Source organism: Vigna umbellata, chromosome 7 (genome assembly GCF_029865625.1).
Source record: "Vigna umbellata cultivar VRB3 chromosome 7, Vumbellata_1.0, whole genome shotgun sequence".
Classification (NCBI taxonomy): domain Eukaryota; kingdom Viridiplantae; phylum Streptophyta; class Magnoliopsida; order Fabales; family Fabaceae; genus Vigna; species Vigna umbellata.
In genome coordinates, this window is record NC_142171.1 from 27365194 (window position 1) to 27383686 (window position 18493).

At 31.2% G+C, this 18493-nt stretch overlaps 1 protein-coding gene across 1 annotated transcript; it reads left to right on the top strand.

The window, feature by feature from the left end:
• Positions 1–1743: 1743 nt before the first annotated feature.
• On the top strand, positions 1744–4769 carry LOC124843968 (protein FAR1-RELATED SEQUENCE 5-like). Its single transcript, XM_088094086.1, has 3 exons — positions 1744–1867; positions 2600–3027; positions 4341–4769. Coding segments are annotated over exons 1-3 (600 nt in total). The 5' UTR covers positions 1744–1866; the 3' UTR covers positions 4512–4769.
• The last annotated feature ends 13724 nt before the right edge of the window (positions 4770–18493 follow it).

Here is an 18493-nt window from a genome sequence, read left to right on the forward strand (position 1 = left end):
GTCCATCTTGGTCATCCTTGTTAGCTTGTCCATCTTGGTCATCCTTGTTAGCTTAGTTGTCACACCAACCCATCAGCCAAGATATTTTGTCCATTATGGTTGTCCATACCAGAACCTACAAATCAACTAGTCTGTCCATCCTATCCATCCCGACCATCTAGTCAGTCTGATCCATCCTCTCCAACTCTTCCATCCTGGTCATCTCTATTAACCCATACATCACGCCAGCCCATACATCCTGGTTACCCTGTCATCCCGTCTATCAGACTATCGCAGCCATTCCATCCAAACGATAACTATAAACTCATACTATGAAAAGTAAAACTTCCATCCTGGTCATCTCTATCAACCCAGACATCACGTCAGCCCATCCATCCTGGTTATCCCGTCAGCATGTCTTTCAGACTATCGCAGCCATTCCATCCAAACGATAACTATAAACTCATACTATGAAAAGTAAAATTGAAACTAAGAAGGACAACACAATAGCCCAAAACAACTTCTTTTAGAACAATGAAATGACAAAAAAAAATGTAGTTGAAGAAGACTTAACCTTTAAATTAATACTCGCCTAAAAAAGTATGAAAACAAACTTTGAAGAAGATGAAGAAGAAGAAGCTAGGATCGAATAAGAATATGAAGAAGCATGAAAGAGAAAAACAGAGTGAAAAATTTATCTAAAAAGAGTAGGAAATTTAAGTGCAAATGACAAATGACTAAAAATCCAAAATGCTAGACAAGTGTCATCATACCAAATTGAGTATATTTAGTAACTTTCTATGGTTTTATTGTTTTAAATATATATTGACACCAATTATTGACCGTAAACAACATGTAATCACATTTGACCACCAATTTAATTAAGAATGTGAACAACATATAATGAAATCTAACTAAGCAAAACATAATTAAAGCGTTCATAATAAGAAATTTACAAATGATTTAATATTTAATCCAATACACATTGTACTTATTACTTAAACATATTTATCATTATTTTAACCAATATATTTTATCATTTTTATTAAAAGCTTATTGAATAAAAGTCATTAATTATTTTACTTTAACCAAAGTATCATTTGACCTCACATTTATTAATACATGAAGAAAAAATGACAAATATCTACTTCTAAAATTATAATTTTTTTAAGAATTATATATAAAAGAAAAGAATTAGAAATTTAATTAAGAATACTTAAATTTACCATAAACTTGAAAAATTAAATATAAAATAAAAACTGAAACATACTTTAATATTTAAGTTTTTTTTATCAAATTTTAATATTAGACTTTTTATTTTTCTCGTAGTTTTTGTCAAAAGTAATAGATTCAGTAAAGATATTTTGACATCAGGAATTATTAAAAAATAATTTTGTAATTATACTAAAGTCAAAGGATAATACCTACGCAGTTACTAGGTCGTAGTAACTTTTTAAGAGATATAAAAGTATTTCTCTTTTTTATTTTCTTTTCTAGTCTACAAGATATTTTATTTTATTTATTTATAGACTGGTTCTGTTTTGGTTTTGCACATTGCTTTTGGTTCACTTAATACATTACCACTTAATAAAAAATATTTAATAAAAATCAATAAATTTAATTTTAAATATATTATGAATAAAAATTAAAAATATTTCGAGAATCACTTAAATTTTTAAAGACAAAAAACTTAAAAACATCAGAAATATCCAGAAATGACCAACATTAAGCCAAAAAAAAATGATTTTATTACAAATGAAAAAAACATAAAAGTCATGACATTCTTCTTCCTTCATTGAACACATTTACTTTCATTGTTCAACTTTCTCGCATTATCTTCCACCAATTTAACCCTACTTGCACACATCCCTGTGTTAATTCCTACCAAGTAAGCTTACTCATTCTGGGTTGATTCATTTCACTTCATTGCCTTTAAAATTTCACATTTTCACTGATGGGTATGATTTCAGGAAAATTCTTGTATGTGGGGAGTTTCAACCTACACACACCCACACCCTCTTTTTTTATGTATTCGCTAGAGCTTATGTACGGTTGAATCTGCCAGGGAAAACTTTGTTATAGCAAATGGGTTTGTTAATTTTGTAAGATAAATTCAGAGAATGGCAATTTGTTACTGTTTGTTGAGATTTTGAAATATTGGGATTCAATACCATTCTTCCATTTCTTTTGTCGAAGGTAAGCTCAATTTGGTTTGGGGCTGCATATTTTCGTAATGCACTTGTCTTCAGTTTTGGTTATTCTCAAGTGTAACTACAAATTAAACAAACTGTTAAAATTGGATGGAAAACCATTTGAAGCATCATTAAGGAGAGTAAAGATAGTCAGGGAGGGAGATGAAGAAGAACATTGAGAAACTTATTTAGAGGGATTTATGATGAATAGTATACTAAAAATCTGGTCTTAAACCGAAATTAATGCAACTTTGCCAAAACCTACTTACTGGAATAAGGCTTTGATTGTCGTGGTGGTTGAAATTTGAAGATAGAATTTTGCTTCGGTGAATTTTCTTTTGAAAATGTATTTATGCAAGATTTAAATAGATAAGCCCATGATTGGATAGTTTCATTGAATGGTCATTTTCTTACTATTGTCTTATTAGTGGATTTGGAAGCTGTGGCAGAAACAGTTGAAAATTCTACTGATCAAATATCAGCAGCATTTGAAGGCAGTTCTATTGGGGAGCCAGATGTTGGTATGGAATTTGAGTCAGAGGAAGCTGCTAAGAACTTTTATGAGAAATATGCAAAACATGAAGGGTTTGTTGTTCGCCTTGATCGCTGCCACCGTTCTGAGGTTGACAACCGAATCATTTCACGCCGTTTTTCATGCAATAAGCAAGGTTTTCATGTGAGGGTTAGAAATAAAACCAAGCCTGTTCATAAACCAAGGACTAGCATAAGAGAAGGTTGTGAAGCCATGATGTTGGTTAAAGTTAATAAATGTGGGAAGTGGGTGGTTACTAAATTTGTGAAGGAGCACAGTCATCTACTAAATGCTTCTGGTTCTCCTTCATATAGTAAAATGATTGTGAGTTTTATCTTCTTCAATTCCTGATCTCGATATTAAAATTGAATACGGAGTCATATTTTACTTTAATCTATTGCAAATTGGGACAAGAAATGTCCTTTAGAGTAGTAATTCCTGTTTGCACAACTTAAACTTTTGAAGTAGTCTTTAATCTTCAATATTATGAAAGGTTGTTCTATCTCTATTTATGTTATGTAAAGATCAGTAGATCACAGATCTGTTGCTCTTTATAAAAAGGTAAAATTATTTGTTATTATTTGTTCTTTTAGGCAACATGTTTTGTGAGTAACTATTTTATTTGACCAACAGCAGAGTTGAGTGTACTTCTTGATGTCACACAAGTGAGGCTATTTTAAAGATTCCTATATTTTAAAGATTTCTATAGCAGTTTGTATTCCCAAACTTCTTAGATTGAACACCATTGATGCATATTCATTCTTATTTGATTTCATTTTCTTATCATCCAGAATGCTGACAAGATTAATTTAGCACAATGTTAAAAAATCTCATCTTGGCTACTCATTCTTTTGCTTTTTCAGAATTAAGGTTTATTGGGTCAAAAAAATGAATTAAGACTTGTTCATTCTAATTCCATGCTTCTGAAGAGCATGTTGTTTTAGTGTCATATTTGTTAGGAATCCAAGCGAGTCTAAATTCCACATAATAAAAATAAAATAGTTGAGAGGAAAAAGACTCCTAAATTTATATTGTCTTAAGGTTTTAGGTTTTGGATTTTGGATTTTGGATTGAAAGTAGTGTCGTGTTAGAATGTTTTCGCTTGAAGGGAAGTATACTAATATTGAAGAGACTTGCTCTTGATGGAAAGATTTTCAGGAATTCAAGTGTCAGTATATGTATGCAATGAATCTGCCAGTTGTATTAGGTACCATTTGTATTTGGCTCCTATTTTTATATTATGTCCAAATATGATGTGAAGTTATACATAAGTATATGTTACTATAGGATATCTCCAGCAGTCTCTTGTGTCACACTAGGAGATTGATGAAAGTGGTGAACTTTTTCCTTATTAGAAGATCAGCTCTGAATCACTAGCAAAATGTTATTCAAAATTATAATTTGCATTGAGTGAAAATTTGCAGAACAGTTGGCATATTTTTATCTTGGCATCTTCACTTGAACTTTCCTTACATATTTTCAAAGTTCAAACACTTCAGACACCTGAAACATTTGAAGGATTATACTCATACTACACCAGAAACATCAGTATCAACATCTACTCAGCCAGCATTTTTCTCTTTCTGCATTTTAAACTAATGCATTTATGAAATCTTAACAATTTTGCTTACTTGCAGGAGTCAAAGGATAGGATAATTCAACAACTCACAAAGGAACTTGAGTACCGAGATCGATTATGTCAGCAATATCGCAGACAGCTATTCTCCCTTCTGGAGACTGTTGAGGAACAAACAGAAAGTTTATCAAAAAATGTTGAGCTTGTTGTTAACAATATAAAAAATCTTTAGAATGAAGTGCAAAAACCATACAACACTGACAAGCTTCCACACAGGATTTGTTAGAAAGCAATATTTTTGTTTCATCTTTTATACTAACTTGGGTCTAATGTAAAGGAGAGCAATGAATAGGATATTGGAGATGATTTGGCAAAAAATCTCCATTGTAAGCCTAATAGAATTCATGCTACATGAGTCAGATTCATGATTACATTGTTTTTCGTCTGTTGATAATGGATCATCCAATTGCAGTCACAGGCATTCAACATATTTAGAAAGGCTTCATGATCATACAATTTCTACATATGTTTACACTTTCAATACCAATTAGAATTCTACAATGCAACAACGTATAAAACTAAATTAGTGCAATTACATTTGATCTAAAACAAAAGTTTTAGTCGAAATCAACACCAAGGTTACTTTTTACAAATTTTGATCCAAATATGTATGCGCTGATGTGTTAATTAAGATGTTTTCATACTCATAATCAAACTTCAAGTATCCAATTGGGATCTATTTATGAGTTAATCTTGTTTATACAAACTATTATTGTATTCATAAAGATCATGGGAGAATTTCCGCATCACCTTCCTTTCGTCACCAATCTAAAATCTTTCTTTTTTTATTCATGACATTGCTTCCCTCTTCTCTTGAATATCCATTTATATCTGACTACCTTTTTATATTTGGGTAGATCAACAAGCATCTAAGTGTGGTTCCTCTTCAAATATTCAATTTCTTCTTCCATGGCACACTATCATTGCTGACTCTCTCCGCCTCCTATAGTCTTTTTGAATCTTCTTGGTTCTAAATCATCTATCTATTGGATGGCAATTAATATCAGGCATTCAATGACTACCTTTTAAAACACATCATGATTAAAACTAGTTGATTTAAATCATACCATATATTAAAATCTTTGTAGTTTTTATTGCTGTTTAATATTTTAAAAAGGAACTTGATGTAAATTTTTCATTCATACCTTTGGAAATTGTTTCCCATGTTATGTCTTGAATTTATGTAATAATTAAAGTTTTTATTCGTATAAATTTTGAAAATGATTGAATATCATGTTAAGTCTCATTCTTGCTTGATAATTAAAATTTGCATTCTCATAATGATTTTGAAAATAATTATTTATTTAGCCTCAAATTTGTTTGATAATTAAAATTTTTATTCACATAATAAAACTTAAAAGTTATAGATTATCATGTTGATTATCATATATGCTTGACAATTCAAATTTTAATATAAAATTACTCATTCAAAACAATTACATCTTTAAAACATTTAAATATATCCACTTTCAAAATTTCTTTTATAAAAATAACTATGTAAACCCTAATATCTATTATGAATGAGAATATATATATATATATATATATATATATATATATATATATATATATATATATATATATATATATATATATATATATATATAAAAACAAGGTCAATCATCATTGAACTCACATAAATATTTTCATTACATTTTTTAGTTTTCTAAAAAGAGCCATGTATCTCTGATTTTTTAATTGCCAATGAAAATATAGTTAGCAAATAAAAAAGAACTATGTTTCTCTATTGTGATCCCGGTTGTGACATTGAGGTAGAAAAAGTTAGCAAGTAAAAAAGTTTCACTGTGCTTGCACTTATTGACAAACTTAATATTAATGGAGTTTTGTTATTTGGAAGTAGGCATCATATTATGCCCTTATCTATTAACTAATGGGAGATGTGAAGAACCTATTTCTAAGGTCTTAAAACTTATGAATCACTCACTCTATTGAGTTCCTTCACAAGATTATTGAATATGTCTTACAAAGGTGGACGAGACTTTCTTTTTCTATTGGATATTTATGTGATGAAGATGAAATATTATTGTAAAGTTTCGTTAATACTAGGCCGTCATTTACGAAGACAAATTGATACTAGTGAACTTAAAATTCTTAAGAATTCAAGTGTGAATTTGAATTTCATACATTCATAAATTTAGGTAGAGACTATGTTAGGTCTCTTATATAAATTTGATTCATATTTCATAAATTTTAAATTTCCTCAGTGTATTTATAAGTAGCTTCGTAATGATTGCATATTTGTAATTCAATTTTTTTGTTTTTAACTTTGTCTCATAAAGCAACTTTGATTTCATTTTTGTAATTTGTTATGGATGGGTAATAGTGTCTTACTAACAGGTGCATGAGGGGATAAACTCACCCGCCAAACTTATCTTTTTAGTTTTTGTTTAATTAGACATTTGATATTATTTTACCTATTAAATATGTTAGAAATTATAGAATGTTTACATTGTCTAATGATAACAATGTAATTTATAACAAAATATCACACGTCAAGAAGGAAAAAAAACAAAGCAAGAACATATTTCTATTGAAGAAGAAGAAAAAGTAGAAGAAGAAGAAAAACTAATCTAGCTAAACCTAATTGATACATACTTGTACAAAAACGGACTTTGACGTCTCTTATTTTCGACCTTTGATGTCGGTGAAAATATCAAGGTCACAACGGGAGATGTTGATTGACATAGGAAGCAAAAAAAGAAAGACGTTGATTGACATCAGAAAATAAGTATTTTAGACATCCTTGTCGTTGAGCGTCAAAGTTTCTGAAGTACATTTTTGAACGTCATTTGACTCATTTGACGTCAAAATTGGGATTTTGGACATTAATTGACGTAAAAAATGACCAATTTCTAATGGCAAATAAGTCAAACGACATCCAAAAATGCACTTTCTAATATTGTCCCTCCTTTATTTTTTTTTAATAAATAATTCATTTTTACAGTTTTTACCCGCATAACTAGATGTTCTTTCTAGATTTTTTTTAAAAATGTCGTTTTCTATTTTTGGTCAATTTATTTTGTTTTTTTTCAAACTTTGCAAAAATATTTCACATACTTAGACTTTGAATTTTGATCTAAAATTTTTTATGGGACTTCTCATGATTTTTTTGTGCTTTGAACAAATTTTCAGGTCATTTGAAGTTGTTTTGACTATACTCTTAGTTTTATTCTAAATTTGGATGTATACACTTTATGAATAACAAACAAATTCAACAATACCAATATCAACACTACCAACAAGTTTAACCAATTTATAGCTTATAAAAAAAGAAAGCCCAAAACAAAACTAACCTTCTTGAAGGTGGGTTCGCCGTCAAAATAAAGTGTTGCCGCCAACGAGGGAGAAAGGAGAATGTGTCTATGCTCCAAAGAGTACTTGTGCACGAAATCAATTAGTCAAAATGAAAGAAATTTATACATAAAGTAATTAATCAACTTGCATTTGTGTAAAATGAAAGAAAGATTATATGTGATGATTGCCGAAAACTTCATCCAAAAAAGTTTGAGTAGAGAAGAATGTTTCGCATAAAGATAAAGTGAATAAATTTTCACCCTTTCCGCCCAAATTTTTAATAAATTCACTAATATATAATGTCTGAAAAGTGATATTTTGAAGTCTTATAGTTCTTTGATGTCTGAAACCAGGGTATTCGATGTCTGAAACTAGGGTATTTGATGTCATATGTAGGTATATTTTCACCTCGACACCAAAAATTTTCATCAAATTTTCCTAATATGACGTCATAAATTGAAAATTCTGACGTCTAATGATCATATGATGTCAGAAAAGTATAAATTTTGACAACAAAATTGAATATTTATTTACAAAAACATCACCAATCATTTTTTATGTTGAAATTTTTGTATTACAATGTTGAATGCAAAACCTTAAAGGCTTATTTTGTACTAGTAACATAAACTGAACCAACTAAACTTAATTAAACCTAATCAGTAGGACCTGTCAAAGATGGAAGAAGAATATTGTATATGCTCATCTTGGAAATGAAAAAGAGGAAACTGGTGTGATTTAAACCCTAGTAAAAATGTCAGCAAGTTCATGATGTTTGTGGACATGAATTAATCTGATAGTTCCCTTTTCCACTTGTCCTTTAGGCCTTGTTCTTTTGAGTGAATTTGAGGGAGTGGATTTGAGGGGATTTGAGAGGATTTGAAGATAAATTTTTTTGTCGTTTATTTGAGTGAATTTGGAGGTAAATGAGAGTGAATTTGGAAATAAATTTTTTTAATTTGTCACGTCAATACAATTCTATACTAATTCTTACAAATTTTATTTCTAAATTCACTCTCATTTATCTCCAAATTCACTCAAATAAACGACAAAAATATTTATCTTCAAATCCTCTCAAATCCACTTAAAAGAACAAGGCTTTAATGAAATGAAAATCAATTTCTAAATGATTGATTATTTCATGACGTGACATATTTGTTGCAAACAAGTCCATAATACGTAGAGATATGAAAACTAGTCAATAAATTTCTTAACCAAACAAGTTCAGCAAAAACAATGGCTAAAACTCTATATTCAGCTTCAACAAAATTCCCTCCAATAATGATCTTAAGATATCTTAGAAGGACATTAGCAACATTCGAAGTTTTGAATAAGGATAAGAGAGAAATTGGCTCCATTTATGAATGAAAGAGAGTTTCCAGAATTATTATGCAACTTAAGATTAGGTATCATATGAATAGATGAAATTTTACGTATGCAAGCTCAATTCAAAGTATAATGATGCTAACACATGAAAATTCTAGCCTGATATTTTGAAAGCTCAATTCCAAGAAAAAAAAAACCTTAAATCACAAAGATCTTTCAATTTGAAAATGTTTTGAAGAATAATTTCAACAGAATTAATGCTACCAACGTTAGAACTGACAATAACAATATCATCAATATAAACAAAACTAGTGCCATCACCTTTGGTGAATAAAGAATATCATGTTTAGATTGGCTGAAACCAAAATTGAGGAATTTATGAAACGAACTCCTTGAAACTTGTTTTAAACCATATATATGGATTTATGAAGTTGACAGAGTAAAGATGTATTGGATGTAGGTGAAAGTTATGAGTATATCTAGGTAGAATATTCATGAAAGTTTATTCAATGAGATTACCATTTAGAAAAGCATTATTGATATCAAGTTGAGTTAGAGGGTTAGATGCATCAAGAGATAAACGAAGACGCATAGTAGAAATTTTTGCGACAGGGGAGAAACTTTCTTGGAAATCAATGCCATATTGTTGAGTAAATCCATGAGCAACTAACCTATAGCTTTATGTTTAGAAATAATGACATCATAATTTAGCTTAAGTTTGAAGAACCATTTGTAACTTATAGGCTTTTTACCAATAGGGAGATAAGTAATAGACCAAGTATTATTCATGTCCATAACAACAAACTCATCTTCAATATCTTATCTCCTATGTGGAAATCTAGTGCTTGATTCAAAGATACAATAAAGTACCGAAAACCTTGGGATCACAATAATCAAGAATCTTATAAAAAAAAATTCATAAAGTGATTTATTTCCTAAAATGGGACTAGGAGTTCTATTCATGATAACCACAACAATCTGCATACAATCACCCCATATATTCATAGGAATATTGGATTGAAACATTAAAGACTTAGTAATATTAAGGATGTGCAAATGTTTTCCTTCAACCATACTATGTGTCTTAGGTCTTTCCAGAAAACTGATGTAAAACACCTTTATTAACAAAAAAATCTTGGAAGGAAAGATCTCTAACATTATCAGATCGAAAGGTTTTAATAATAACATGAAATTGACTCTGAACATAGGTAGAAAATTGAGGTATGAGAGTAAAGCAATTATATTTATTCTTAATAAAAGTAAACCATGTAAAATGACTTTTACCATAAACCAATGTGAGAAAATGACGAGAACCATCATATGTGTTAAAAAAAGTGACCCTATAATTTGAATTCTCAATTCATTGTGATTGATTTTCATTGAACCTTGATAACCTTTAAATAGATGTAAATAGAATCTTGGACCAAGTACAAATAATAAAAATTGAAAATAAAATATTAACTAACTTAAAATAAAATCTACTTAATCTATCTCTATCTTATATCAATAAAATAAAATAATACTGCACCTAAATAAATAGAAAATCAAAACTACTTATCCTTATTTATCTTTATCAAAATCAAACTAAATATTATTAGATTCAAACTATAATAAAATAAGATTTAAACAAAACTATTAACAAAACTCCTAAAATTTAAGTTTATTCCAATAAAACTCCCTCGTAAACTTAAATTTTCTTTCCTTTATTCAACTTCTCATGTGCATCAGTCCACATCGGACTTCTTTCTTTCAATCATATTTAACTTCTTTTTCCTTATGACTTTCTTATCTTTTATCTTGGTTGACCTTTTTAACGCTTTGACCAACTTTGTTATGCCCGACTTTCAATAATTTCGACCAACTGTTTCTGACTTTAGGCGATTTCTCAATAATCTTGGTCGACCTCTCAACAGCATTGGTCGACTTCTTCATCTGGTATGAAATCTTACTTATCATATTTTTTGTCATCTCAGTATCCGAGCTTCTCACACTGTTGTTCTTCTCAACATCTTCATCTTCCTTTCTCCCTTTTTCATCTAGTTCATGAATACTAGATGCTTCCTCATCATTGTCTTCAGTCGTCTTCTTCATCTCCTCAAGCTCAACCCTCTCTTTATTCATAATCTCATTAGCTTCATCTAGAAGTTTCACAAAACCATTATCAAAGGAGAGGTTTTATACAATTAGAAGTGAATTAGGCATTCTTAACATTAGTTGCACATCATAATAGCCAAATATAACTTAGCATTGCATAAAATTAAATAAATATGGCATACATTACAATAAAATGTGAAAAACTCCTTAGAAAACCAAATATGCAAGTTTTAATCAATTAGATAAACTCTCAATTAGGTGTTTTTCTATAGTTTCACTGCTTAGGGGTCTTTCTCAGCTTTAATCGATTAGGTCAAAACCTTAATCGATTAGATTAAAACGATAATTGATTAAAACTACTACAAGTCCACTTTTTCTGATACTTGGGTTCCTAGTACACCTTAATCCGTTACATTGAAACCTTAATCAATTCTCACCATATGCTCTCATCTATTCTACCCAAAACCCTAGAACCCCAAAGCATTTCTTCCTCAAAATCACCTAATAACCACCTTTAATCTCTCACCATTTCTAACTCCTTTTAGTAACCACCATTCTTCATCTATTTTTAACTTTAGAAACCAATTTCCTAATTTTAGCTTCTCCCAAACCCCAGAAATATCCCTACCTTGACCAATCGAAATGGCTTCCTCATCAAAACCCAAGAGGATGAAAAGGGTCGCAAAGAAGATGAGACATACAGGACCAGATGGTTGACGAAGAGGCGCAAACCAATTTTATATTCTACTGACGCATTAGAAAGGTTGTGCCTCATAAGTACCTGGATTAGAACTACTTTCACAACGAGGGTTTCAACTTCCGAGATTGGTTGGAATATTAGGGGTTGAAGACGTAGGTACCCTGATCTGGTAAAGGTATTTTATGTTAATCTCAAAGTCTTTGATGGCATTGTTTGCTCCAGGGTGAAGGAAGTGAACATCAAATTAGATGAAGTTGTATGGACCTCTATTGCTGGCTTTCACCCATGCAATGAAAGATCTCTTTTGGGCATTTCTGGGCTCAACAAGCTTGCCATCTATAAGTCCTGTTTAAGGTACCCCCGATGTCCTTCTCTGTTGGTCCTCCAAACCGCTTGAGTGTACATGTCAAAGGCACTCCGGCGCTTAAGTCAGAGTGATTAATCCGGTCAAGGGTAACAGTAAAAATTTAAATTCATAATAAATGCAATCACATATCTTTTTACTTTTGACCTGTATTTATAGGTTTCGAGATGAGCTTGTGATTAGTAAAAACGTAATCACGACCCAATTATAGTTCATTACCTATCAAACAACGCTTACAAATAATTTTGATTAAAGGTGATGTTTAGGGATGATTATTGTCGAATGTCATCCGTTTGGTCTCTCATCTTCTATGATTATATGTCTAATATACTATTTATCTGAATTGTCTGACGTGTGATCATGAACATTAGCTTATTCATTCGGTTGTCTCTTCATGATAACTTTGTCCGGTCGATACCATTATATCACCATATGACTATATAGTACAATTATAAAAAAATTTAACATTAATATGCTTTAATTTTTGTTTTCACGGGTGATAATAAAATATTTCTTAATATTTTTGTTTTCAGTAATTAAATTTAATATTTTTAATCGGAATCCTTCCAAAACCAACTTTAAACTATGAAAGTGTTACCGTTTTCTATGTTGTAATATGTTTTTAATACTCAATTTTTTGACACCTATATCTGTTTATACTATTTTTAGTAATTTACTTTTGAAAAATATGTCGTTCAAGATATTATTAACAAGCATAAGCTGTTCATGTTAACCTTTTGCTGAGAGTAGAAAGAGCGTGCACAGGTTGAGTATAAACTTCTGACAAACGATGTGATACTATTATATTCGCCGCCGCGCACTGCAGTAAGATATGTTTAAGATTTTAATAAGTACAAAAATAATAAATATTTATCGGCTCAATATAAATATAAATAAATATTTAAATTTTTTTTAAAATTTTTTTATTATTTGACATTTCAAGTTTATATTTATTTAAATTATGTTTATATATAACTAAATTTTAATATTTTAGTATGTTATTTATATATTATAATTAAATTTCGATAATTTAATTGATTATAATTAAATTTTAATATTTCACATATTAATTATTATTCATGATTATTGTATGGTATATGATATGGTCGGGAAGTTAGTATTTACAATTGTTCAGTCTATTTTTTCAGTAAATAAAAAATTAGGTTGGAGTAAATGATCTTATTCATGTTAGACCAGCACATAAATTATATGTATGAGCCGCAATGAGATAAGCGTTTAAATTATTTATGATGGACCATAGATGAATACAGGATATGTATTGAATGACTAAGTTGTTTACACCCTTCTCCTTAATCCTATATTTATAGGATTAAGTGAATGGAACAAACCTCACACACACTCAGATACAACACATACACACTCAGCTCTAAACACAATAATCAATAATTCTAACACGTTTGACATAGTTCCTAACATCATCCTCTTTAAAAAGGTTGAACAGTTTTCGGATTTTGCCAAGGTGAGAGTATCCTTACGACGAAGGTTTTGCCAGAAACCCAAGCAATATAGGTTGTAATACCCCTAGGATGGATGGTCCAGCCGACAAAATCACCCACCGCGTGTCTGGTCTGTGCCATGAGCTCTGAAGCAAGGTGGCTACTGCAAATAGCACGAGAAACACGCTTCTCGCCATAGATGTGTGTTCTTGGAAGTAAATCATCTCTCTTTGTTTCTAGATTATACCTCTATCTATGTTACTCTTATCTCTTTCTTTTCCTCCCATTTTCATCTTCAACCATTTCTATTTAAAACAAGAAAACAACAAAAGGCTGCATTTGAGATCCGTCTGACTTGAACGAATATCTATATTCGTCAACGGATGTCCATATAAGGAAATTTTCCATATCCCTTTTGGGTTCGAGTTACATCATAAATGAAAGTGAGCATAGCGCAAAATGAGTTAAGTACCAAGAGTTTGGAATTATTTTCCACCATTATATTTAATCCAGCAGTGTTAGTTGGATTACTAAAAAAAGTTTCAAGCAACAGATCTTTGCTAAAGTGCAAAACACGAAGTTAAACCTCACAGAAGACCATACCATATCCCCAAATCCTTATCCTCACCCTTTGCTCAAGAATTTGTAAAGACACTTAAAAAACAATAAATAATCAAAAAGCAATTATAAAGGTGTTAAATTATTAACACTTTCTCTTCAGTTTTCCTCCTACGTGCCACGTCTTGTTCCAAGGAAGTAACTAGAAGGAAAAAAATGAAAATAATGGGAGAAGAGAGGGAAGAAAACGAAACTATAACACAAAAAGAGAGAAATAAAAATGGAGAAAAGAAGGAATGAGAAAGAGAGAAGTTGTGGGGGTGGATGATAGAAACGGAAATGAGAAAGAAAAGGGAAAAGAGAGCAGTATGAAGGAGGTCGGGTGTGCTGTGCCGCAAGGGTTTTTAATAAAAGTATAAAAAGTTAAGGGTAAAAGTAGAAATATTTTAACCTGAGAACAAAAAAATGAAGAGGTTCATGGAGAAGGTTGCGGTGGTGTAGGGAGAACCTCTCTCTTACAATTACCAAGTTAAGAACAGATAGGTTCCCCTATGAAGAAGCAGGCAAACCCTGATCGTCATCACTCCCTGCTTCATTGGGAATCCTTGTTTGTCACAGCCTCCAATACATAACCTTTAATTCATGCCACTGCATTTATTAAAAGGAAAAATGACTACTCTCCATCACACCTCATCCACTCATTAATGCTTGGAATTAAACAGATTTCAACATTCGTGAACGGATGTTCATATTCGTTTCTCCTCCAATAGATAATGCTATCAATTTAAAAATACATCATATATTTATATTCGTTCAAATATTACTAAAGGGTAAAAATGGAATGGAGAGGTGGAGAAAGTATTTTGTAGAAGTGGAGAAAGTAACACCGTAAAGATATTGATAAGTTATTTATGAGTAATTCACCAAATCTAAAACTAAGTTTGTTTTCATTCTACATCAATGGAATAACTTATAAATACAAAATTAAGTCCGAAAAACAAATACGTTTTACTAAATTCCAAATACGAGTTGTGAAACACAGTTCACATAATCACGTATAACTTGAGGTCATAATGCCTTTTGCAGTTCACATTAATTGATTCAAACATTGAGAGACAGAAAAAGTATATCTCTTGACCTCACGTAAATATATACAAAAATAATTATATTAATATTTATTATATTTTTTAAATAATTATTATTTTAATAAAAATATAAATTAGCGTTCTAGATTAATGTATAAATATACATAGTATTAATCGAGGAATGAACTATTTTTTTTATTTCAACAATAACAAAATTTATAAAAGGATTTAGGATTTTGTAGACTGGTTATAAATCAACGTTTAGAGTTTAGGATTATTCAATATCCTAGTAAGATAAATATGTTTTAATAATCATATCTATTGGTGGTTGTGTGACACCCGGGCACTGATAAGAGGGCGGGGAGTGACACCGGTGCAGGGAGCATGGTGCAGGGGGCACAGACAAGGAGCGGCTCCTGGCAAGGCTTCCGGTGGAAGGGACACATGGATGAATCGAACATACACCGGAATGAGAGGGATCTGGAGACTGTATAGGTATGGGACTATACGGTTGAAGGATAGCTTAAAGGAATTGATTTGACTACTCATATCACCAAAATGCATTTACTTTTCGGTAGCCTGACTCATAAGAACTCCATGGTTGGAAAGCCTAGTGGTGATCTGTGGGGGCAGTCAACGGTCCCTGTGAGTTGCCGGGACGTTACAGGTTGAGAATATTTTAATATTCTTTGTGTAGTTATTTATTATTTATATTTTAAAAAAAATCTCAAAACATTAAAAAGAAGAAGAAAGAAACTTTTCAACAAGATAAATTTGAAAACAAATAATTATAAAATTCTGTTCTTAAATTTTCATTCTGCAATGTTGAAAGTTTTAAATAACTTTTCTTCTCTTCTGATATTTTTCCAAATAATTATTCTTTCATATTTTTTCAATAAAAACATTAATTTAATGTCTATATTGATGTTATAAATATAATTAATATTATTTACTTTTGTTTTCATCTTTTCCAATAAGTCAAGATATTGGAAAGATAAATATATTTTCAATAATCATATTGGTGGTTTGTTGACCAAGTTTCAATATTTTCTTTGTACTCATTCATTATTTACTTTTACCAGAAAATCTCAAAACATTACGTAGAAGAAGAAGATACTTTTCAGTGAGGATAAATTTAAAAACAAATGATTATAAAATTCTGTTCTTACATTTTTATTTTGCGATATTGAAAGTTTTAAATAACTTTTCTTCTGAAGTACAATAATATGACAAGTATTTATAATCATTTTCACACGTTATTAATACAATACCAATACAATTATTAATTCGGTTAAGTTTATCAATAAATAAAATAATATAGTAAATAACTATATTTAATTAAAATGTATTAAAAATCTAAAAAACATTTTCACCGCTGTTCAATTACAGTCAAGTGTGGTAAAATTATTGAGTCTCTTTTTTGGTAAGAAAATAATATCATATATTGATTATATTTCGTGATTGATGAGGAAGATATTATATTCAGTAATCCTACATTATAGCATATAAATGCAACAATCTTCATCTAGCAAACCAGGAAGTAAGAAGATTGAGAGGATTTGAAGATATTCACTGTTTATTTTAAAAAATTATTTTTAAATACTTTTATTTTTTTCTCCAAATATGTGACATCTCACAAATACAGTTATAAACCATATAATTAAAAATCACATTTAATAATAATCCAGTACAGTTTTCTAACTAAAACAAAAACGAACGAACGCCCAAGGATAAACGCTCAAGGACGAACGTCCTTGAGTACAGTCTTACAACAGGAACGAACGCGCAAAGCCGCACGTCTTCAGAGTTACAAATGAAAAAGTCGAGCGTACACGAAACTTGACCGAAAGGTTTACACATGAAAATACCGAATGGTCGAACTTAACTTAAAACGAAAACATGAAGTGGTCGAACGACCACCCAACCAACAATTAATAGCCGAGCGCCTCACTGCTCGGTCTTCACTTCAACTTCTAACAGGTTCTCTTCGTTCAGCGCCTCTTCCAAACGCTCGTCTCCCTCTGCTCACATCCACACGGATGATCATTGCAATGACAAGACGGACGTACAAAACGAGACAACACAAGGAAAAACGCAGGGTAAGCTTATGTAATTTAACTCATGCATCAACATACAAATTCATGTAAACAGTTCATTGCACACATACCTATCAACGCACGCATTCATCACATATCAACACACTTTAACGTACGTACTAAATAAAAACTCAACACTAGACTGACCGTCCGGACTGTATGAATTCTGTGTAGCTTCGGCGTTCGTGCACCCGGGTGATGTAGTAACTGGAACTCTCATCAGCTGCCACCCGAGGTTAGTCCTATCTGTCCAAATAACCACCAGGACTAGGACCTCCTGCCGTTCCCACGCATGACGTACCCCCTTTACGTGAGGACGAGTACTCACGGAACATCAGGATGAACGACCGGCTAAGCTTACCACATTCATACTTTACAATCTCAATAATCGAATCCTGAGGCGTTCCTCCCCGGAATGCTCGTTCAAAAGTCACAACTTTCTATTCATCTCTTATACTTTTCATCATTTACTATACATCATCCCACATTCATTAATACCATAAAATATCGAACGTTCTATCCCAAGGAGACCGAGGACGAACGCTGTGAGAGAGACCAAAGGACGCTCGTTCGAATACAAGTACGAACGGCAGGGTTATAGTTACATTCGGGAATGGCCGAGTAATATCCTGTTCATTTGGACGAACGTTATTTACCTTGAGAATCAGTTGAATGAACTGACGCTCGTGATTTCAAACCAATACTCCAAGAAATAATTTAAGTATAGAGGCCCTAGGCTGGATACATCAACGCGAACCTTTCAAGACTTCCAGGAAACGTTTTTATAAAAATTATTATACTGAACCCACTGCCAATCAATGACCGGTCGTGGCAAATCTGAAGTTAGACGTACGCTAATTTGCGAGAAAAGAGTACGAGCGCTCAAAATAATACCGAGCATCATTTGGGCGAGCACTCAGTATAAGACCGAGCCTCATTTAGAACGGTCGCTTAGTATAAGACTGAGCACCCTTTTGAACGATCGCTCAGTATAAGACCGAACGCTTCCCAGTACGAACGTTAGGTTGGAGGCCGAACGTTAATAACCTTAAAATAATTGATAAATATACTAAGGGATTTTCGAAGCAATGTTTACGAACGGAAAAGTATACAGTTACATATACATATACAATTACGAAAGAAGGAAGTTTATCAAAAATAC